At 41.1% G+C, this 24,565-nt stretch overlaps 1 protein-coding gene across 1 annotated transcript in view; it reads left to right on the forward strand.

Moving 5' to 3' along the window:
* Positions 1-315: 315 nt before the first annotated feature.
* The window catches only part of LOC117824610, a 47,007-nt gene continuing 22,757 nt past the window's right edge, over positions 316-24,565 (forward strand). The window contains exons 1-2 of the mRNA XM_034700146.1: positions 316-459; positions 766-863. Coding sequence (XP_034556037.1) covers positions 388-459; positions 766-863 — 170 coding nt within the window. The 5' untranslated portion in view covers positions 316-387. The remainder of the gene's footprint in view (positions 460-765; positions 864-24,565) is intronic.

Consider the following 24,565-nt stretch of genomic DNA (forward strand, 5'->3'; position numbering starts at 1 on the left):
GCTAGAGGGAAGTGTAAACCAAAGTTAAGGGCAGAGGTCTACACAATGCCACTTGTGCAATTGCATCACTCTCCTACAACTTATTGACTGAAACTTTAACCCACCAACTCCCCCAAGGACCTCCAGCCTCCTTTTATATAGCAGCTGGTTCCTACCAAGAGTGAGGGATTAATAATTCGCAATCAATTAACTCACCTCAAACTCCTACCTGCTCTGCAAATGATCCAAACATATGCACTGGGGTTACAAAACAGTATCCAAACACATTTATATAAAGTTAATTCTCAAATTGCACTTGCAAGATACTTTCTTATTTCATCTGTCAAAACACCCCTCCACCTCGTTCATACATGGTGCCTTCCACTTGGCAAACCTCCTCATAAACCAATGGTGGACTGCAGCTCTGTTTGGCAGTTCCTGGTTTTGGATGTGGAACTCAGGCATTGCAGTGGAGGACAGGTGAGAAAAAAAAAGCTACCTTTGACATGTTTAGCATTAAAAAAAGTTGCATATGTAAAGAAACAATCTGTGTGTGTTTCATTTGCTTTGAGACATGGCCTTTGTAGTCTTTCCACATACAGGAATATTTGTGTTTTGTCAAAGTGGGAACATGCTATGCTAACATCAGCTCAGGCCTCTCAGACAGCTTGAGGTTTGAATAAGAGTGGCCGTGTAACCTTACAGCATGCATATGAGGACTTTACGCTACCGGGCCTTGTGACAGTGAGTGTTTGCTTGAACGGTTGTCTGTCTCTACATGTCCAGCCTGTGATACGACCTCTCCACTGTCTACTCAATAGGATACCCACAACCCTCAACGGGATAAGTGCTAAAGCAGATGGATGGATGGATGTTTCAGCAAGGTAATTATGAAAAAGAAAGCTGAGTTAAGGCTTTTCTGATGGATACATGTAAAACATCTGTAAATGTAACACATCAACTGAAAAGATTTGCTGACACCACAAAAGGTAAATTTGTGTTCTTGTTATTAATTCAATAGGTATCTGTTTTTACTCCACTCACTGCTGTAAGACGGTTTCAGGTGATTTAATTTATTATTTCAACCACTGCAGCTACACAGTAGGTAACAACAATGATAACACCAAACTAAGGTCTAAATTACTGTCAATTTTTGTGTATAAGATGCACTTTTAATACCCTTTATCAATTTTTATTATAATACTTCTGAAAAAAGTGAGGTTGTCTTTTATTTGGGGGTTTAGCAATTACAAGCTAATGTTCAGTGCAACAGCCAACAGCGCCACTTGGCATTTCTGCGAGCCTTGCTGTTAAAGGTGTTCAAAACAACAACCTACCTTGTTTTATTTATTAAGCTTGTTTTTTAATCATTTTCAATCTAAAGTGCTTTTTCCATGAAAACAAGATTTGTTCTTCAGAGTCCTTTTTTTGTGAATTAGTCTTGAAAAGAGGGGTCGCCATGATCAAGGTCGTCATATATTTGGGTGAATACAGTTATAAAGAGAGAGGTCTTTTACTCTGAAAATGGTGCTATGATCTATCCAAAGCATGCAGTGCCAATTTTTAACAGTCTTTCACCCTCAGTTGGTTTCAATAATGTATTTAGAGAAAATGATGCTTGTTGTAAATAAACCTTGGGGGGTGCTGGTTTGATTGAAAGGACCTCTAAATCTAAGACAGCAAGCGACCAGCAGAGATGGATGGCACAAATCCAAGCAAATATTGGTTGTGGGTGTTGTGCACCTCATTGCTATCAATGCTACCATACCATTAGCTATTGTGAATGCAAACTCCACTTGGTGGTCCAGATTGTAATAGAAAGAACGAATGCATAGCAGCTCCTCATTGTGGACTTTGCTGAATGCAATGGGAATCATCACTCGGGGAGACACTTTAGACTTATTTTCCCCCTGAGAGACCTGAGAAACCTCCAAAAGCAGACTGTCTTATAAACCAGTGAGACTCATGTTCTGGATTTTTTAAAACATTGGTACAGTAGAATTAAAAAAAATGCTTTCTTAGCTCTGTTGATCAAGATCTAATAATACGTATTAGAAGTGCTGCCTCGTTCAGTCCTGTAAAAGCTGCTCAGTGCCACATGAAACCTTTATCATCGTCATCACAAGACAGTGAAACATGATTGAGTTGATTTAAATACCTTTCTTTAACAACAGAGAGAACATATATGTGAATCCAGTAATACACACAGAAGTTATTATTATACAATTTAGCCACAGTGCCAGATTGACCGTAGAGCCTGCTTGGAGATTGGTCTGGATAATATCTCGGGAAGATTGTTGCTTTTGTTATCTAATCTTAACAACCTGAGCACCAACATTCTTTGAATATGACTTTCCATGTTGTAACATTGAGTTCTAAATGAATGTTATCAGTTTGGTTTAGTCCCTAACATCTACAGCTAACTCCATCAGCTAACAACATGCTAGCTAACAGTAAACCAGCTGACAACATTTGCTTTTGCTTCCTTTGGTTACGTGATGCTTGGTCAGCTCCTCCAGTTTTAGACTTCAGCACTCTTCTAAGACAGTGACAACAAATTTTATTTTCTATATTCACAGATACTTTTTAAGTTCATAGATGAGTCGTGTTTTAAGGCAGCTGGTGTATTCACCCGCTCAGAAAAGCTCTCCCCTCACAGAACTCAGTCCTCTAAATCTGGGTAAAGGTCTCGAGCTGAGTCACGTCTCTAATTGTGACCCATAAAGCTAATTTGTAAGAGTCATTTCTTTTCTAATGGTGGATATCTCATTTAGGGATGATACGCTCCATTTTTATGGAATGATGAGTTCATCTGGTATCGATGAGGCCACATGTGCTCGCTGCAGTCCAGAGAGCCGGAACAAACCAATGAAGACACTTAGATACTTTATACTTAAGCTAAATGAGGGTCAAACTGTGTTTTCTGGTGTCTCACTATGATGTATACTTATATTTTATAAGTACAGATTTGTTTTTTGAAAGTAAGTCAAGTTTATTTAAGTAGCACCTTTCTAGAACAGGCGTCAAAAGGTTAGAAAGCAAAAACAGATTTAAAGCACAACACAAGACATTACATATAATTAGAACAAATACATAAAAACAGACAAGGTCAAACACAGACTTGTCTGACCAAATGGGTCCTCAACTCCTTTTTAAAAATGTCCACAGTGTGGGATAATGTCCCAAAGTTTTGGAGCAACAGCCTCAAAAGCCCAATCACCTATTTTTAGTCTGGTGCAAGGGGCAACAAACCCTGATCAGAGGACCCCAGAGTCCTGCTGGAGGTATGCGGCTTCATCAGTTCTCTGATAAATGCTGAAGCCTGACCATGTATTGCTCTATACACAGTCACAAAGATAAATTACTTGAGTACTGCACTTATTTTTTTGAGTATCTGTACTTTACTTATAATTTTTTGGGGGTACTTATAACTTTTACTCTACTATATTTGAAAGAAAAATATCATACTTTTGACCTCCTCTACATTTCTACCAGTGCTCTAATTACTCACTACTTTTGCTTTGATGTCAGCTGATGAATTTTCTTTTCTGAAATCAGATCCCAAAGACTGTAAACTGTTGGTGTACTTGTGTTTGCTTTGTCTCAATGGTGTAGCCGTACCTTGGTTGAGCGTAGAGTAAATGCAGATCAAACATTCTTCAGATCAGTCAGTTCATTTAGTCATGGGATGATGGCTATGACTGAGAAGGATGATGATTATCTACCTGAGCACCACGGCCATATTTTAAACCCACGTTTCAGGTTTTTGAAACAAAGAATGATTCATATTATGTTTACCACACAAACTTCATCACAGCCTCCAAAACATCAGCATCTAACCTGAGAAAGCATGACGAGGTCTGTAGCTAACACACTGCTTTGATTCCAGATGAACATTTGAAACTTGCCTGTGCTTGTAGTAACTCAGTTTATATTTCATGGTAGACTTTTCAGATATGAAATCATGTTTTCTAGATTAACAGAACGGAGCAGAATGTACACCCATGCTTTCTTGACTGCACTCATGCTTTGTGAAAATACATTTTGAGATGTTTTTAAAAGTACTTTGAATACTTCAGTATTTTTAAAAGCAAGTACTCCAGGACTTTAACTCAAGTAATAATCTGACTGAACAACTTTCACTTGTATTGGAGTAAAGTTTGACCAGGAGGATCTATACTTTGACTTAAGTAATGAAGCTATGTGCTTTGTCCACCACTGCCCAAAACAGATTAGTTTTAATTAAAGGTTTGCTCCCTATACAAGAAGAAATAAATTAGCTATTAAGGCCCTAACTGTTAGTGAAACCAGGCTGTAAACGTATAACTATGCTGTAAAGACAGAGCATTTTCACATAAGTATAATTAAAGTGTCAGTGGCTTTTGCAGGTAACTTCTAGTAGACACTCAGCAGATTTTTGCACTTCTGCTTTGGCTTCACTTTTGAACACCAGAGGTTGCTGCTTGGTTTTCACCAAAGAGACAACTTGAACCTGAACCTCTCTGTTTCAGGGTCTTCATTTGTGAACTTCTGGATGATTTTGTCAAGAGCTTAACTACAGCGTTCTGGACCACTTGTATGCGATTCAAAGATGTGTTGAGAGATAACTGAACAAAGAATTACAGTAATATAAACGAGATGAAACACAACAATGAACAATCTTTGAATTATTACTTTTATTTCCTAATATGTCAAATATCCTCATGGTGCTGTCTTTCTTGAACAACTGTGCCCTTGTCTCTGACAGTACAAAATTTGGTGAATATTTATTCTGCCATGCGGAGTTTCGAGATTTTGTTTAGTGCAATGACATTAGAAAGGAGACATGCTGAACAACCAGCTGATCTCAACAGGAAGCTATTTGTTTGGACAGAATGAAAAGTCTGCATGTGGACAAGACGAGTGGAAGAGAACTTGGCTTGGGTGGTTTTCATACGATAGTCCGGGGGAAGCTGGTTCAATCGGGGGTGAAATGAATAATAAATTGGTACTGCACTTGGTCAAATAAACCAAACCGACAACGTCACACAGTTTTAATGACCGTGCTTTTCTGAGACTGCATTGTCCCAAATAAAGTCTGACAAAGAAAGAACAAGATGACATAGAAGGAAACGACACAAAAGGAAGAAGGTAGTTTGTAATCTGTGAATGCCACACATGTGAAGCAAGTAGGATGTTGTTTTCTCTCATCCTTTAACCAGGACTGTAAATCCAAACAGCTAAGACGGAGTTAGCCCTGGTGAAAGTTGGCTCAAGGAGTCTGTTAATACTTAAGGTTAGCTAATGTTGGTAACTTGCTGGGATATCAAGCAGACCCATAAAAATGCTCTTAAAGCAGAAAGCGGGGAGATCATCAAAGCTGGTCTGTCTGCCGGTCTGTGTAAAGCCAATCCATTTTTTATGAGAATACAATGGCAGCTCAATCAGCATGCAGCACGGCATGCAGGAATGCAGGCTGCTGATCTCACTGCTATTTCTGCTCTTGGCTGCGTCTGAAGCCGACTTTCAGAGGCTCACTGTCTTCTGCTGTGCTGTGTGGGTCAGCAGCGGCACTGACCGAGTGGGTGTGTGGGACGATTCAGTGCTGCTCCTGAGGTCAGTGGTGAGAGAGGATGCTGCGTGCATGTCCAAAATGATCATAATTTGTGTTTTTGTTGCTAGAATATAGCTTTGACAACTTAAATGTGTATGCATCGTGAGTGGAACTTTGTGGTTGACTTTCTACTCCCAGGTTTTTAGGTGTGGGGGTGTTATTTAGCGGTAGAAAAATAAAGAAATGGAGTAATGTTGGCCAAGTTAATCAGACTTGATTTCTTTCTACGTTGCAGTCTGAAGTTCCTCTAATCTAAAGAACTTCTCCACTCTGCGGTACTGTTAAAGAAGTCAATATATGTGGCTTTAATAGACTCCCATTAAAGGCAGAGCTGTTTCATCTGGAGTAAGTGGTAAAATACTGAGAGGCAGGCGTGCCAAAGAGCTTGTTGTGGATGTATTGAAAGGGACTCCGTGTCATTTTTTCCTCTGAAAGTCCTTCATTGGATGCACACAGTTTGTTCTGGATACAGATGCTAATTGCATTTTAATGTGTCATTAAAAATAAACCCATAAATCAAATGGTAGCACAGTAATTGGGGTTTAGAGACTTAGAGGCCCCTTAGGAGAAATAATCCCACTTTCAGAGCAGAGGAGGGGTTCTGCACTGAGCTGCATTTCAGGGCAAACACAGATAAATGGCCAGCTCCTCTGTCTGACCACAGTATGTACGACGGGGTGCTTTTCAGCTCTGAGGCCCAGCTTATGAAGGCAGGGCATGATGGGAATAGCATGGAGAGGATCCAGGATGCAGGATCCTCTGTGACTGAAGGCAAACAATGAAAATACTTCCACCAGGGGAGACAGCCAGCAGCTCTGAAGAGAAATATGAATGCAATCTGTTAAACCAACAGAGCACGTGCAGGTTAAGCTGAGCTGATTTCATGACTGCAACACAGGCAGGTGGAGGAGTGTGTGTGTGTGCATGTGAACGGACTGGTGAAGGGTAAATAGACTGTATTTATACAGTGCCTTCTCCAGTTTTTTACCATTCATAGTGCTTTTCCATTACATGTCACACCACATTCATGATGGTAGAGGCTGGTATGTGAAGTGCCCATCAGTATGAACTAATCTCAATCACAAACTGCTGGCCATTAAGGGTCAAGTCTCTTTTACAGATCAGCAGCTTACAGCTAAATTCCACCAGATCTGTGTTCAGTCTGTCTATGCTCCGCCATGGCACCAGAGCTGGTTACACTCTAGTCAATGCGTTTACCAATGCGTGTGATCCTGCAAGACTTCTATTTTTTGTTGAATGCTGGAGCAACATGCATCAATCTGCACAGAGCAGTTTGAGCGGGACAGGAAGTCAGATTATGAATAAAAATTAAAACATGGGGTTAATAGTCAGAATAAAACACTCTACGTTGATGACAGAGCGTATTTGCCTTAACTATAACAACAAACTGTCATGATGAGCGGAGCCAGGCCTGGAGTCAACAGGTCAGACGTTTTCAGAGGACCATAAAGAGGAAATCTTTGAAAGTTTTGTGACTACACCTGTCCTGCTTCGGGCTGTCCTCTGAAAATGTAGCTGATGGGTGTTGACCAAGCTGCAACCTTGGCTGCGAGAACTAAAGCCAATGCGGAAGTGTTAAATCTGCAGTCCATCGAGGCTGGCTGCAGAAGTACACCCATTCCAAAAAGCCGATCTTTACAGCAGAAACAAACATGTTTACAGCCTGGTTCAAAAAACAGCTTGGGTAGTCTGGATAGAAGATATTAAGATTACAAGTTTACCATAATGAGAGGCACAGCTGACTTGATTGACAGGCAGAAACACTGTAGCTGTTGGCGAAGAGGCTCAAAGCCCGGCCTCTTTACCTCACACTAGCTTGATGGAAGTTAGGTTGAGTTCAGCATTTCCAATATGGCTCCCGCCTTCGATTGGCTCTAAAACAGGGCTTTAGAAACAGATGGGTGACGTTACAGATACTCGTCCATTTATTATACAGTCTACGGTGTTGAAGTAAGAGAGAGCGCATAGCCAAACCACAATGGAGCGGAGACAAACTGGACACAGATCTGGTAGAAGTCTGGCGTTGGAGATGCTCTCACCAGCTTGGCTGTCATTGTCTGAAACAGGACTGGATGCTGCTCCACTTTTCCCTCTCAGAGATGGTTGGGGTCCAGTAGCTCCTCAGGCTGCTCTCACATCTATGCCCACTGTCATTATTTCCCCACTCTGAAGACCAGCCTGATGCCACACTAACATTTTTGCCACAGTGTTAACAGGCAGAGGGGTGATGAGAAGGACTACTTTCTGTGGATTGATTTGATATGACTTGTGTGATCAGGTTGTCGTAGCGTATGCTGTTTATAATACATCAGAGCAGATGCATTTAATTCCACTGTTTATAATCACCTCTATGCTGTGGTAGATGTTCACCAAGGTAAATCTCCTGTTTTTGTCACTGGAGTTGGATGTCTTTGGAAAGATAGATCTCATGGTCAAAAATAAGAGCTCTATATTATCAACACAAAGCTTTCTGTCTGAGAGGACTTTGAGTGCGTTTGAGATGACAGATGAGAAAACCAAATCTGTAGTAGGAGTAATGTATACCCTCAAATATGGGGAGAGAAAAGAGTGTGTAATGATACTTTGAGGTCATTGCCAGAATCAAAGTCATGACAAAACCTCACTGTAAATCCAGTCAACTTTGCATACTCTAAATACGAGCCTTCACATACAGACATACATAATCAAAGATCCAGAAGAGAGGAATATATTTCATCTATCAGAGGAAAGGTGGAAGATAAGCTCCTGAAATCTTGCCGTCAGACGTGGCTGCCCTGATCTGTTGTTTTAACAGAATTAGGAGGATCTGAGGTGGATTATTGTTGGGGCTGAACCAACACTGTGTAGGACTGCTGGGCTGTGCTTAGATGTTCCACACATTTTACACTGTTGTCAGAGTGATGTGACAGGGAATGAAAGGCTTTTCTGTGCACACAGGCTGAGCCGTCGGGGGGAGGAATGTAGCATGCTATTGAACTCTGCTGGAGACACAATGATTAAGGAAAAGACGTATTACTATTCGCCCTATGAATTGGGGATTAAATAAATTCCAAACTGATTACATTTTGGAAAGAGAAACTTTTTCGCTGAAAACTCACATCGCTCTGCAGCCGTGTCAAACTAACCTTGTCATGTAACTGTTGACTGATTTGTCATACAGCCTTATTCTCCAGGGCTGAGATGGAATTACAACTAATCCCACAACTAACTTCTATTTCACAAAGGCACCTGCACACGGCTGGAGTTAGAGGGAAACTCCAGCCTGTAAAAATCTGCTGCTTCATTCACCAGCTAACACAATGATGCCTCTTTTTTAACCGCACTCACAGGTGTTGTTCTTTCCTCTCTGACTTTGTTTAACTGAAGAAGATCATGCTTCGCTTTTGTCTCCAGCAGATCAAACGGAGCCCCTGTGGGTGCTGTCAGAAGTCATTCTGGGATTTGTAGGCCTTTACTTCCTGAGGTCAAAGCACACAGAGCGGGAGTGATACACCCAGAAAGTCACATGTATTATTGATCCATGCATATTCAACTAGAGCTGCTGGGAAGCTTCCAGCATGTTGGATGGTGAATACCAACAGTCCAAACAGGGCTCAGTTTGGAGGGTTTTTTAGATGAACTCATTGTCCCAGTCATTAGACAAATACTCATAAATGTCACTCACTTTTCAGTCATTCTTTCTTTTGGTCTTTAGCATTTTAGTGGGAAGGCTTATTGGGGCCATTTAATAGTTAGAAGAAAAAAAAATGGAGACGGACGAGGCAGCGGTGTCAGATGTGCGAATGTGGGAAGCGATGAGGTTTTACTTTACGGTTTCTTCTCACAAATTTTGGACTTCATAATGTCCCAAATTTGATACTTTATTCCCTCACATTTTTTAGTTTAATCTCAGAAAATTACTCTTCTCCTCTCACTCCTTTTTCTTCTTCTTTTTGTTTATTGGCCCTAATTTGCTGTCATTTTTTAGTCCATTTTTAGTCAAAGCTTTGTCTGTCTTCTAAACTAAAACAGGGCACACACCAGAAGGCAAACAAGCCAACTGGGGGCACGAGTCCCCTCTTCCAACAGAAGTCAGTGTAGTCATGATTATTTAACGATGTGAAGATTATCTTGTCAGATTACTGTTACTTATAAAAGGAATGTTATAATATTACTGCCATTAAATGATAACATGTTCACACCTGTGTTAGAGACAAATAAAAGTAAGGTGTTAGACTCAGACTTAGACTTTCATAGAGTCAAAAGAGTAGTTCATTGAGCGTCAGCTTGAGGCTGTCTGCAGAAACACCAGAAACCACATACACACCCATTCAAAATGATCTTTGCAGCAATAATTAACATGTTTACAGCCTGGTTAAAAAAAACGGCTTTGGTCTGAAGAGCTAATTTCTCTATCAGCACACACTGTATGTAGGTTGAATTTTTTATAACGCAATGTTCAGAAGATATTAAGATTACAAGTTTTGCCCATTTAAGGACATGACTGACAGGCCGGAACACATAGCTGTTGGTTCGGAGGCTCAAAGCCCGCCTCTTTACCTCACACTAAGTTTGGTTGAGTTCAGTACTTCCAATATGGCTCCCGCCGACAATTGGCTTCAAAACAGGACTACATGCTGGCTTTACCATGCATTTTACAAACTTGTAGATTCAATAGTTTGTTCACTTGTAGATCAGCTGTGATTGTTGTTTTCACATCGTTCAAGGTTAGAAATTATAAAGTTTCTTCACAAATCTGAGTCAGTTGTGTATGGACCTTCTGGATTGTTTATCTAAGTTCAGGTGTTTATGTTTTCAGTCTTTAGAAGACCTTGTGTGTACACAGAGTTGTCCTCTGGTACCCTTTAGGAGCTGTCCCGTCCCGTCTCAGTCTAAGGAGCTCCTCGTAGTCCCAGCAGGGTAATGAGCCTGGTCCTCAGAGTAGCGGGTTAATGTGTTTTTATTGCCGTGGTGAAGCTAATAGAGTTGTGATGACTCCACACCTGCCACAGGCTGACATGGGGGAATGTAGAAAAAAAAAGCCACCATGAAGTCTCCCGCGAGGCCCAGGGCTGTCTGTGGGCGAGAGTGCAGCTGACAGATAAAGCATTTGACAGTGACACATTGCTGTGGGATGACAACAAAAACGAGCAGAATTTTAAAACACACATTGTCTCTTTCCTCTCCTATTTCACTCTCTTCCCTGCAAGTTTCTTCCAATCATTTGTGCTCTTACTTGAATTCCCATAAATAAATGTAGAAGAGGAGATAACATAGAGACACAGACTTTAAGAGTCTCTCTGAGTGAATTATTCCATCCTTATTTCCTCTCACAGACATTATTCGGCTGATTTTCTTTCACGGATGACTACTTTTCACTCATCCACCCTCCATAAATTCTCCAATTATCGATCATTACATTACCCTAAAATGCTTTTCATTAAGGTTATATCCTATTGTTCAAAATAATCTGAGCACCACTGTGCAAAAAAAAGTAATATCACAAATGAAATGAGCCACATTAGCTCTGTGGTTTTCACTTCACTCCACACACTCACGGGGAGGGTGAGGAAGGTTACTCTCACAGTGCCATCAGATACACAACACTGAACACCTGCTTCAATGATACCTAGTAATAGGATGGACCAAAGAAATCAGTGTAATCTCATTCCTTTGTTTCTGTTGGATCACTTTTGCTCCAAAACCCACAGATATGCTGTTAGAGGAACATTTAAATCTAATTCACAGGCCTGATAGTGCAGCATATTAACACACTCTACGACCACTATCAAGTATGAGCCTATTTCAAGACTGCACACTTACCCATTGTTTCAATTAGATCACTATCTCATTCTGCTAATACAGGACAAAGAACCATTTACAGAGAAAGTTGTCTAATATCCTCTTTAACATGCAAACATTCACTTCTATGTCCACAAATATACAGAAATATATACCCCACATGGCTTCATACATATATTTTATCTTTATTTTTATTGTTCTTTGAATGCTAAAAAACTTGTAAAAACCATATTTGTGATCTGTGTGTATGAAGTCTGATGCTACATAGCATGGATTAAAACAGAATGTTAAAGGACGACAGCTACTGGACCGTATTTAGAGAAATACAACTAGTCCAGGACAAATGCAGGATGGTAAAATCTAACGTATGAGAACGTGGCTGTGGTTGTGTTGCATTATTTAAAAAAGGCAAAATTGTATACTAAGTTTTAGGGCTGTCTGCATTAATGCATAAATCATGATGGGATTACGGACTTAAATAAATGCTTTTACCTTTTCAATATGGTATTTGCACACCATAGTGAAGTGTCTTTCTCCTACTTCATTGCAGGTTAGTTGCCTAAACCTACAGTTGCCTGCCTAGCTAGCTAATTCAGCTAGCGCTTGATTGTGATAAGAGAGCGGCCAGGCTTTACTTCATGGAAATATTCACATTACTTTGAGTTCTTGGGCGAAAGAGACAAAAACATCACGCTGAAATGTAAGCTGTAACCAGAGGACAAGAGCTAGTCTATTGCAAGAACTCTATTTTAAACTTAAGGAAACATCTGCAGCTAAACACAGCACCCACAACACTGGAAAGATGCTGGTGTTGCTACTGCAGCATCTTTAATTTCAGCTCAGGGAGAAGAGAATGCAATACAATATGAAGATGATGCTAGCCACAGAGTAATGCACTCTCCCTGCTGGAGAACTGCAAGAACTACAGACTCCTGCATCGGTTACTGGAGGAGACTTACAGTATTTGTATTCATGGAAAACAGGAATTCAGGGTCTGTATATCTGTATGTAAAGAGCTGATGCACTTTAATGGTTTTTGGACTTTTACTGTTTTTAAACACTAACCTAGTTATCAGGTTCACTGGTTGCATGTTGAGACAGGATTGGAGGATTATAAGGGGCATTATTGAAAATAAAGTCAATAATGCATGACGTCCAATTTAGAGAATGGGTGATTATGAAAATGTTTTCCACAAACAAAATGAATTATATTGCTCTAAAGTTGTTGCTTATTGAAAATGTTACCTTCAGGTTCCTTTTTTAGAAAAGAAAGATTTGTAAGATATTCCTGAGATGCAAAGCATTTCTGACCATCTGTCGGCCATTTTGATTTTGAGAAATTAGAGTACACTTACAACTAACAGCTGGCTAGAAGACGGAGGTGAATAGGGTGACTATTCTGTTCTAACGTCCCCTGAAGTGTCTGACGTGAAAGCAATTCATCCAAACACATGCATTTAGTAACAAAAAGGTTTTTGAATATATGTCTATTGGAGTAACCACCATGTATGAAAGAGTTAAGCTTCTCAATCAGGTTCTTGAAACTATACAACTATCAAACTTGGAAAACACCATCACTAATAAGTCATAATAGATACAGTGGGGCAAAAAAGTATTTAGGCAGCCACTGATTTTGCAAGTTCTCCCACTTAGAAAGATGAGAGAGGTCTGTAATTTTCATCAGAGGTACACTTCAACTATGAGAGACAAAATGAGAAAACAAATCCAGGAAATCACATTGTAGGATTTTTAAAGGATTTATTTGTAAATTATGGTGGAAAGTAAGTATTTGGTCACCCACAAACAAGCAAGATTTCTGGCTCTCACAGACCTGTAACTTCTTCAAAAAGCTCTTCTGTCCTCCACTCGTTACCTGTATTAATGACACCTGTTTGAACTGGTTATCTGTATAAAAGACACCTGTCCACAGCCTCAAACAGTCAGACTCCAAACTCAACCATGGCCAAGACCAAAGAGCTGTCGAAGGACACCAGGAAGAAAATTGTGGACCTGCACCAGGATGGGAAGAGTGAATCTACAATAGGCAAGCAGGTTGGTGTGAATAAATCAACTGTGGGAGCAATTGTAAGAAAATGGAAGACATACAAGACCATTGATAATCTCCCTCGATCTGGGGCCCCACGCAAGATCTCATCCCGTGGGGTCAAAATGATCATGAGAACGGTGAGCAAAAATCCCAGAACTACACGGAGGGACCTGATGAATGACCTGCAGAGAGCTGGAACCAAAGTAACAAAGGCTACCATCAGTAACACACTACGCCGAGAGGGACTTAAATCCTGCAGCACCAGTTGTGTCCCCCTGCTTAAGCCAGTACATGTCCAGGCCCGTCTGAAGTTTGCCAGAGAGCATATGGATGATCCAGAAGAGGATTGGGAGAATATCATGTGTTCAGATGAAACCAAAATAGAACTTTTTGGTAAAAACTCAACTCATCGTGTTTGGAGGAAGAAGAATGCTGAGTTGCATCCCAAGAACACCATACCTACTGTGAAGCATGGGGGTGGAAACCTCATGCTTTGGGGCTGTTTTTCTGAAAAGGGGACAGGACGACTGATCCGTGTTGAGGGAAGAATGAACGGAGCCATGTATCATGAGATTTTCAGCCAAAACCTCCTTCCATCAGTGGGAGCATTGAAGATGGAACGTGGCTGGGTCTTCCAGCATTACAATGATCCCAAACACACCGCTCGGGCAACAAAGGAGTGGCTCCGTAAAAAGCATTTCAAGGTCCTTGAGTGGCCTAGCCAGTCTCCAGACCTCAACCCCATAGAAAATTTGTAGAGGGAGTTGAAAGTCTGTGTTGCCCAGCAACAGCCCCAAAACATCACTGCTCTAGAGGAGATCTGCATGGAGGAATGGGCCAAAATACCAGCTACAGTGTGTGCAAACCTGGTGAAGACTTACAGGAAACCTTTGACCTCTGTCATTGCCAACAAAGGTTATGTTACAAAGTATTGAGTTGAACTTTTGTTATTGACCAAATACTTATTTTCCACCATAATTTACAAATACATTCTTTCAAAATCCTACAATGTGATTTCCTGGATTTTTTTTTCTCGTATTGTCTCTCGTAGTTGAAGTGTACCTCTGATGAAAATTACAGACCTCTCTCATCTTTCTAAGTAGGAGAACTTGCAAAATTAGTGGTTGACTTATTACTTTTTTGCCCCACTGTATAAATATTATTTTATTTTCTTTCTGGGCTGTTTACTTCCCAAGAAACAGCTCTCAAGGCCTGCAGACCCTAAAATTTGAGCATTACCTTAGTTCAGGCAAGCCACAAAGTCAAGCTTGGCCCATTATACATCAGCTGATCTTAACCCCCCTATCAGCTGATTACATCTACACATCCAATTGGTAAAATGTTCATTCTTAAACTGCTTCATCCTGCCTGCTCTTCCTGCTTCTGCTCTTCTGCAAACCGCTTTACAATCCACCTCAGCTCCTCCTTTAATGCTGTGTCTGATTTTACCAGTGTCATAATATGTTTGTCACTGATGCCCGCTCTGTTCTGCACCTCTGGGGTCTTTGCTGCTGCTCTCCCTGCCTTGGCTTTTCATGTATACATATACAGTAAAAGAGAGGGGAGGAGTTGTGCTCTCTCGACCTCAGGCTGTGGCATTCCACGTAGGCACATAGAAGAGCAGGGAGTGCTCATAACAGAGCCACATCGCCAAATTGAACTTATTACATTCAAATAATGAATTGCTTTGATGAGAGTTGTCCTGACTGAACTGTCAGTCAGCTACCTAACTTTTGTTATTATACAACCTTTACTTCTATTTGCCTAAATTAACACATTTCAAGGTTTTATTCTCCATTTTCCTCCAAATCACAGATGTTAAAAATGATTTGAGGATGTTTGTTTCATCTTTAACTGTTCAAACAAATGGTATATCTATAAGCTGTGTACATCATGACCCTCATGGCTTAATGATAAACTGTGCAACACTCTTACTTTGAACATATTCTTTGCTGCAGAGAGTTTGTATCAAAGATGACTTGTTTTAGTAGACTGTCATCACAGCAGTGTTTTAACGTGATTGTTGAATTCTCAACAGAAACCAAATGCTGCTGAAGAGTTCACTGTGATCCCCAAGATAAGATGTAATGAGAGTTCCTGATCATTGCTGTCATGACAACAACCTCCCAGTGTGCCCCTGCACAAAATGTACAATCCCTGAAGAGCTCTGGTGATTTTTATCACCCTCCTCCATGAACCATATCACCTCCCCCGTACCTTCTTCCTCGACTCTGTTCAATATTCTTCCATCTTGATATAAAAAACATCCTTACCTCATTTCTGCGCTCATATTTCTCTTATCTCTTCCTCCAGCACCTCTCATTGTAGAGAAACAGGAACGTAGTCTTGGTCTTACAGCTCTGACCTTTGTTCCCTCCATAAAATGTCTCGGACAGAGATTAAAGATGGAGCTCTATCTGTCCGACTGTCTGTCAGAAGTCATTGCCACTTGCTGGATTTTGATGGACCTGAGGGGATTGCTTTTATTATGTTCCTGCAATAAAAAACAGATTATGGAGTTAAGTGTTAAGTGCTACTTCAGTGATTTAGTGTAGCACTTTCATAAAGTTGTAGGGCTCAGAGGAGACAGGCTCTGAAAAAAAATGACCAACAGTAAAACATCAGGGCAGAGAAATCCCGGCTCTTTGTTACCAGAATGGTTCAATCTCCGTATGGAGGCCTCGGATGCTACATTTCACACGATGCAGCCACATTGGTTGGACAAAACCAACTAGAGAGCCAATCTTGAAGGAATAAATAAATCTAAAGGCAGATTGTGAAATAGAGTCAGGTATAATTATTTTCTTGTGAGTGTCAGCTCCTGCAAGGTGTTTTTAGCTGCTTATTAAACAGACTGAAATTAACACTGAGAACTATAAACAATAAAATGAATCACTTCTCTGTTGTTATTTTGGATGCCTAAACTGCTGCTTTGGGGTAGGTGTAAGAAAAAAAGCCCGCCAGGCACAAAGCGTCTTGGTGTGCATTGCCAGTGTCATTAGCTCTCCGTAAAAAATACAGCCATGTGATCCAGCAGCAAAAATAAACAAATAAAAATGTACTGCCTACTTTTCTTTGATGTTAAACACAAGATGTTAGCTATCATAAGCTCTTTAAGTTAATACTGTCAGCATGTCCAGAGTTTAAAATAATTAATGAAGTTAGGCTGCTGTGCCTCGTGCGTAAATGTACCCTGTGCGTTACCGCCATTCATCAGGATGTGTCAATGGATATAACTTTAACTCATAAAGAGACCTGTGTGTTTTTTCTGTGTTTTTAGGGGCACAACTGAAGGGAGGGAAATTAAACATGCCAGTTGAAGCCTGGTTCATGTAAGTAGAAAGGCTGAAACCTGCCATATAAATAACGACACGTCTGCCTGCAGGTGCACCTGGCTGTTAAAGGAAATGAGAGCAGACACTGATTGGTTGAGTTCATGTTACGCCCAAAACACATCTTTGAATAAAAATGGGACCTAATCCTACCTCTTTGTGCCCAGGACCTCACTGAGTGCCCAGACTGCGTGCTGCTTAACTCTCAAAATGTGATTGGACATACCCTCGTTCACTTTGCACCATGAGCATTATATCAAAAACAACCTTTTTACTGACAGTGTGGTGACTTTTGTTACAAAACTACTCAGGCATGTACAGGACAAGATCAGAGAAGACGTGGTGTGCCCCTTTGTCCACAGGGGGTGTGCTAAAATCAACACAAATCAAGAGTTCATCATAGGAGCTTTAATTTCCTAAATGAGAAAACTTTGTAAATCTGTACATGAATCACACATAACATTTATCCAGTATTCATATTTAAGAAGTCACGCTGTGTATTGTAGGTCAAAAGATATTGAAGTTTCATTTATTTTGAATATCTTTGGTCTCAAATCAAATCATCTTCTCCTGAACTCAATCAAAACTGTGGGTAGCTGAACAAAAATAAACTGAAAAGGAATCAAGTGATGTTAGAGTTGTTATGGACTTTTGGAATAAATTACTGTGACAATGTTAAAGACAGTGCCATCCCAATCTTACTCTCAATTTCAGGCATCTTGGTTGGTGGCCCAGTCTTTGAAATACACCCATACATGCATGACTTTGCAGGTGTCAGTTTTGCTCATGCAAGGCTCCACAATCAAGTAAAGTATAGTAATATTCAATGTTAAGCCTGCACAGAAACATTTCACTTTTTATAAGATTTAGCCTTGTGACTATAGTTATCATGTTGGATTTGTAAAACTTTTTATCTGGTCATGTTCAAGCATCAGATCTACTGTGTTAGACTTGGTTAGATGTACAGTATGTAAGGTACTTCAGATTGCTTACTTGAAGCTCATTTCTTGAAAGAAGTGACTATTGGGGATCAAACTCTGGTCTTTTGGATGTAAGTCCTGTGATTTGTTTGACATATCCATTCACCCAGAATGCCCCTAAAGCACATTTCTTGGGCGTTATCTCAGCTGTGCCTCAGGTAGAGTGACTCATTTTCTGACCAGAGGATCCACAGTTCATACTCCGTCCTTGGCAGTCATATGAAATGCTTTTGGGCATGACACTGGACACCAAATTGCTCCTAAAGATGTGAAAGAGTGGGAATTAGTTTACACAGTTCCTGATGGGAAGTTTGCATAGTGTGAAAGGGTGTGAAGGTGAAATGTTTGAAGCAATTTGAGTGGCCGGACGACTCGTAAAGCTCTGTATGTGAGCAGTCCATTTACCATCTACCATTAACCACCACCATTACTGGACTTCAGTAACACACCAAAACAGCATACCTAAAGGACAAGGAGAGGACACACGAGGGTAACCTTGATTGTCATATTTTTGTAGTTTCTTTCCATCCACTAAGTAAGGGATAATGTATGGTTAGCAGGTTGTTATGGGAAATAGAATCCAGACAGGGTGAGACTACTATCAACACCACAGCTCATGATTTAAGTTTCCCTTTTTAGCGACCGGTAACCTAAAGTTGCACTCTATAGGATTGCTGGACAGGATCCAGTATGTAAATATCCATGTTGTTTAGCCTGCCAAAATTAGCATGCTAACCGCAAAGTAGCATTTTATCCACATAGTTTTGATGCTAACGGAAGCTAACAGTTTTACCTCACCTTCCGATCAACAAGCAGAATAAATTGTGCTGATTGATTTGACATGACGTGTGATCAGCTCTGGTGTTGTTCATGTTAGTGAAAGTTAATAGGCAAGGCAGCTTTATTTGTATAGCGCATTTCATACACGAGGGCAGCTCAATGTGCTTTACATTAAAACATTAAAAGCATTGGAAACATTCAGACAAGCATAAAAGAGCACAATTAAAATGACAAATATAATAAATCATAGAAAGGAAAAGGAAAATTAGAAACATATTAAAAGTAAATTTAAAATTCAAAATTTGCATTTTAAGTGAGTTCAAATAAGCTAAGATAGGAAGGCAGTGGCAAATAAAAAAAGTCTTAGTCTTTGATTTAAAAGAGGTGAGAGTTGGAGCAGACCTGCAGCTTTCAGGGAGTGTGTCCCAGATATGTGGTGCATAATGACTGAACACTGCTTCACCATGTTTCGTTCTGACTCTCAGGACTGAGAGCAGACCAGTACCTGATGACCTCAAAGGTCGTCTAGGAGTATTCAAGGGATTTTGACCAACCAGAATCAAGATCAGTAAGAAGGCTGGGTAATAAGCTGCCATATCTGATGAGTTGTGGTGGGAACAGGCTGTCCTGGCTGATTTGAGAGAAGTTAGAAGTTAACCAAAGGGCGTAGGCTCCCCGTTTTTGTTTTTGTTAATGTAGACGAGCTGTAAGGTGAGCTGGCCTTTGACAGCTCAGACACTGGCTTCTTCATAAATGCTGCCCAGGGTTTCTTGAGCTGAATGCCTGTTGCTGTAAAAGAAATGCTGACTTTGTTTGTGGTTGGATATTTCAACATATCCAGAACCGATGCAGTAGAGACCAGTGAGTGAGTAATGTAAATTCCAATTTCAGATGACAGGCAACAGCGAGCTAAATAATCCCACACTGAGCATTTCATGGATGACCTTTCCAGTCTCCAACCTGAGCGGCAGTAATGTGAAAGGCAGATGGAAGGGAGAGTGATAGGGGTTCAGGGGGGGGTGAGCACTGCCCTGTGGCTCCTGCTCTTCTTTGGGCGCTATGAATCCTCAATGCCTTTTTAATACATCACAAGAGATGTGCTTAATTTGATAATAATCACATCAATATGTGACAGCGAGTCCCCGATCGCTAAAATCCACTGAATTCTTGAGCCCAGCTTTGAAAAGGTCTGACGCTCAGAAGCAGACAGCCAGATGAAATCAGAATTGGAGGAAGGAGTTAAGCTTCTCTGCAGGACTCTAGACAGAGCGGGAGTTAATCTTGATAAATGCTTGACGTCAATATGAAAATCCAAAAGCGTTCTTAAGATAAGAGGCCATAGCAGCCATATTGAAGGCCTCAGATTGTGCTGCTTTGTGTTGGAGAAATGCACTCTTGTTTTCACTTCTTTTTCTGCTGACTTGGAATGCCAGAGGAGCTTTTCTTTCAAAGGTGTTATCTTTCTTTCCACCTTGGACCTTGAAAATCTTCCCCTCCAGTGAGCCTGTAAAACAAAGACATGTCCATACAGTAAAATAAGGTTGTCTGGCTTCAGAGACTTTGACAAGGTGACTCATAAAGGGGGTGTTACAGATAGAGAGCAAGACACGCTGGGAGAGTCTGGAAACTCAATCCTGCTTCGCTCTGGCGCTGATGGATGTGCCATGTTGGATCATCCGTCTGTGATGCAACCTCGTAAAGATGTCATTTACCCAAATCAAAGACAAAATGGACTCTGTTTTACTTACTGGTAGTCTGAAGGTCTTTGTGAGTGCACGTCTGTCAGGAAGGAAGCCACAGATAGAGATATCACGGGTGAAGTGAAAATCACTCACTCACCAGGAGATGTTTTTGAACAACCGTTAAATGATGCCTTCCTGGGAGTTTTTCCCCCAGCCCAAAGTCTCTCATTATGTCCTGTAGAGTCTTTTATGATCCTAGGCATGTTTCCCATGATGCCCCATCTGTCTGTCCCGCTGTGACAGAGGGCCCGGCCTCCTCTCATTCCTGTCGGACAGCTCCATCACTCACCTCCGCCTGCCGCTATCTCTACATCAAAACAATGCTGTGCCAGAGTGAATTAGTATGTCCTTCACCTTGGGTGGAACCCTGTCATTACTTTGCCCAGACTCAAGAGAAGGAGATATGATTTAGCACATGTTACAGGAAGTGCAACATTGGAATGCCCTCGAAGGCTGCAGGCTCTGGATCGAGTGGGGTTCATGAGTGTCACCCTACTTTTCTCGAAGTTTGATTTCATAAAATCACTAGTGAATGTTGTTCACATGAGTTTGGAAATTAACCCTGTGATTTATACTTGGTTAAAGTCACAGTGAGGAGTTTTAGTATTGTGTTGATTCTGGCGCCCCCTCTGGATTAAATCGGTAGTATGTTTCCAGGATGAAGACTACATTTCCCATGAGCACCAACTGTGGTAAAGATGTGTTTATTTTGTTGTTGAAGTAAATGAATGAACACAGATCTTCTCCTTAAAACTACTTTTCTTTGTACAGACACTTTGAGGCCATGCGTAGCTACGTCAAATTTAAACTGTAACCCAACAACTAAACTTTATAAACTCTGATTTATTACCGTTAGCTTACTAAAGGCGAGCAGACATAACGGTTTAACATTACCTGGTGTTCCAATAAAAGTCTGAATAATGTAAATATGCACACGGTTTAACTCTTTAGTCCTCAGAGAGCAGTGAAGCGTTCACACACCGACATAAACATTAATCCAGTTCACAATCATTTAGCTCTTTTAGCTAGCAAAGCCCTGGTTGTAGAGTTTCTCCGTCTGAAACTTCAACAGAAAACGTATGTGTGTTTGATAATCCTGCTCCAGTATCAGACATGAGGACGAAAACAATAAAACAAAATAAAATTATCTGAAGAACAAAATCTCCTCCTGATTGTAACTTCTGTCTGACAAACTTCACCAGCAGAGCTCTGAACAGAGACACTTCATTTTTTTTATTTTTTTTTATCTTTCTTTTTTTTAATCTTGTCTGCATATATATTTCTGGTTTGTGTCATGTTTGTCACAAACTGTCAAATATTAATGCAATTTATTCTTGCAGCAAAAGAAAAGAAAGAAAACATTTTCTTCTGTGCTTGTGACTGTGTGCATGCGACCATCACCATCCCTCTTAGAACTCTGGCCTATCTTTTATTGACAGCTAATATCATGTTCTGTAAAAGAGGGCGTGCACACTTAGGTGGACCAAAAAAAAATAAGAGAAAGTAAAAGAAAGATTACATAGGGGTTTATAGAGGGGCAGGGAAAGAGAAGGAGAGAGACCTAACACACTTAGATGGAGAGGGACCATCTCACCATGACGCCAAAAAAAAACTCCGTGGGGTGATACTAATGATTAAGCAACCCTTAGTGTCCACAATCATTACTGAAGCTTGGGTCGCAGACGGTTGCCGCCGTGCTGTGTTCTATTTGTGTAACAAGACCACCACTGGTGCAGATGAAACCACTTGGGTCAGATCAGCCGAGCGGTTCGGCCCAGCACCCAGGCCGCGAGAGCAGTCAGACCGAAGGACCCAACCCGCTGCGGGAGACCCAGGCCAGGGGACAAGCCAAGGACCCAGACCGGAAGCAAACAGGTACCGCCGGAGCACCCAGGGCGACCCCCAGGTCACCCAGCAGGAGGAAAGGGGGGCGAGGGGGGAGAGATCCCGCAGCCCCCCCAAGGAACACCTCCACAACACCGCCCCCACAGCCCCCCAAGACAGAGCCAAAGGAGCCACCAGGGCCGAGGGGGCCCAGCACTAGGAGCAGACAGCCGGGCAGGACCAGGACCAGAGACCGCCAACCGGCGCGCCGGAGCGGGGGGGGGCGGAGGCGGCAGGGCCAAATCCCCCCCGCCCCCCCCCCCCCCAGCCGGCCCGACCACTCCCCCCAGCCAAGCCCCGCGACTGATGGACCAGGCCGCGGGGGCATGGAGGGACACCCCAATGGCTGCCGTAGTAACACCCCCCCAGCTGACACTAACATTCAGAATAAAGAAATAAACAATCTGATCACTGATGATCTCAATTCACTCTGTAGGTCATGAAGACGCATCAAGATAAGAGTTAGACTGTTTCAAACTCCTGACAGTGACTTTAACTGCTATAAAACTTTCAAGCTTTTGCCAGCGTTTCATAAGGCATGAAAACAAAGTTTTAATTTTTTACAAGTCTGTCATTGACCTTCATTTTAAAGTAGGTACAGTAAGTTTTCATCATCAAGTTCAGATCAGGGTTTTGTTTTTGCACTTTTGCACCAGCTCTGTTGCTCTAGAAACATCTTGGCCTGCTAGAAGTCCCAGCCTTATTTATTATTTATGAAGATTTAAGTTCCTGCAACTCAAAAAGAGTTGAGAACATTTTGAGAAGTTTTGCTTAAAATATTTTCACACAGTAACCTTTGGTAAACTACAGACTCTGAGTTGGACCATGTTTTTCGAGGAGCAGTGTGACAAAGACAGTCTGGAGGACTGAATGAAGAAATTTTCCACCAACAATTCTACATTTTGTCTCTGATTAGTTGGCAAAAAGACCACCCAATGACACATTATAGTGATTTAAAATATTTACATATTTTCCTGTGTTAGATAAAATTTAGGACATCCATCCATTACCCTTGCTTATCCTGTTTTTGGGGTCTACTCCAGCTGTCATTGGATTAGAGGCAGGCTACACACAGGTTGCCAGTCAAACCACAGGGCTAACATGGAGAAACAACCAGTCAAGCACACACTCACACCTATGGGCAATTTGGAGTCACAAGCATGTCTTTGGACTGTGGGAGGGAGCCAGAGTATCCTGGAGAGAACCCACACATGCACGGGGAGAACATACCAACCCCTGGGATTCACTCTTACCACTGCACCACCGTGCAGCCCAGTTTAGGTTTAGACATATCTTTTTTTTATTGTGATAATCAATCTTTGAAAAGATCTGGGTTGTTTTTGTTTGGCTCTGAATGTTGAGTCAGGAGGCAAGATAAAAAAGAATAGACAAAAATACAAGAATAGCTTCATTTTATTTATCCTAGGAAACATTTGGCATCAAATAAATCCATTTACATGTTTTATTTATGCTCTTTGTTATTCTGATGTTTTTAAATACTTTGATTTTGACTCTGAACTCCAAAACTGAGACTCTGCTCCAAACGACGATTGACTTCTTTCCTCCCTGAACAGTCTGCTTCCTTTGTGACAGAACATGGTAATACAGCATCCTTAATCACTGAGTCTTTTTGCTGCTCTAACTGTTGAAGTGACTGAGACATTCTAAGGTGAACCAGAGTTCATGGAACTTTTAAGGTGATCACATCATTGTTCAGTAAAACACTTGTCTTGCTAATGTTGGTTAAAAGAGTGCAGACTGCAAAGAACGGATTATGTTTGGTGGACACAATGTGCAGATTACTTGGCTCCACGAGGAGGGGATTATATGACAATGCAAAGACTCTGACTCCAGTTTTACACCATCTTTACTTAAAGTAGAAAGTTTGTAGTGTGACTTTGGACTTGAACACTTGTTCAGTGGAGTTTATTTTAAAGACATGGTGTATTTGGATAGCAGCATCATTCATGTCTCTTGTGCATATTCAGAGAGAAGACTGCAAAACAGTGCATGTCTTGGAGTCATGTTTCTGTCACCAGTGGGTTTCTATGGGGCTGTTAGGAGCTTCTCTGAGGATTAACAATTAATGTACCAAGCATAATTAAACGGCATATTCCAAGATAGCACCGCATTCAATCTGCACATTTGATGTGTGAGAAATCGGCAGGCCTCCGGGTTTTAGAGCCCATAGAGCATACTTTTCTGGTCAATTGGCTAAGAGCATTCAAGCTAGAGGACGAAAAGATATGAAACCTTTCTCCTTGAGAAACATTAACTGCATTTTTTTATGGAGGGAGCCATTAAAACCATCGGTTTTCCAGTAGTAACAAGAGTAATTACACATAAAGCAGGAAGAGGCTTTATGGAAGAGGCATTTTTTTGTCTTCATACCTTCTGCTTTATCTAACATTTAAGGACACATCAAG

Source organism: Notolabrus celidotus, chromosome 13 (assembly GCF_009762535.1).
Source record: "Notolabrus celidotus isolate fNotCel1 chromosome 13, fNotCel1.pri, whole genome shotgun sequence".
NCBI classification, from domain to species: Eukaryota; Metazoa; Chordata; class Actinopteri; order Labriformes; family Labridae; genus Notolabrus; species Notolabrus celidotus.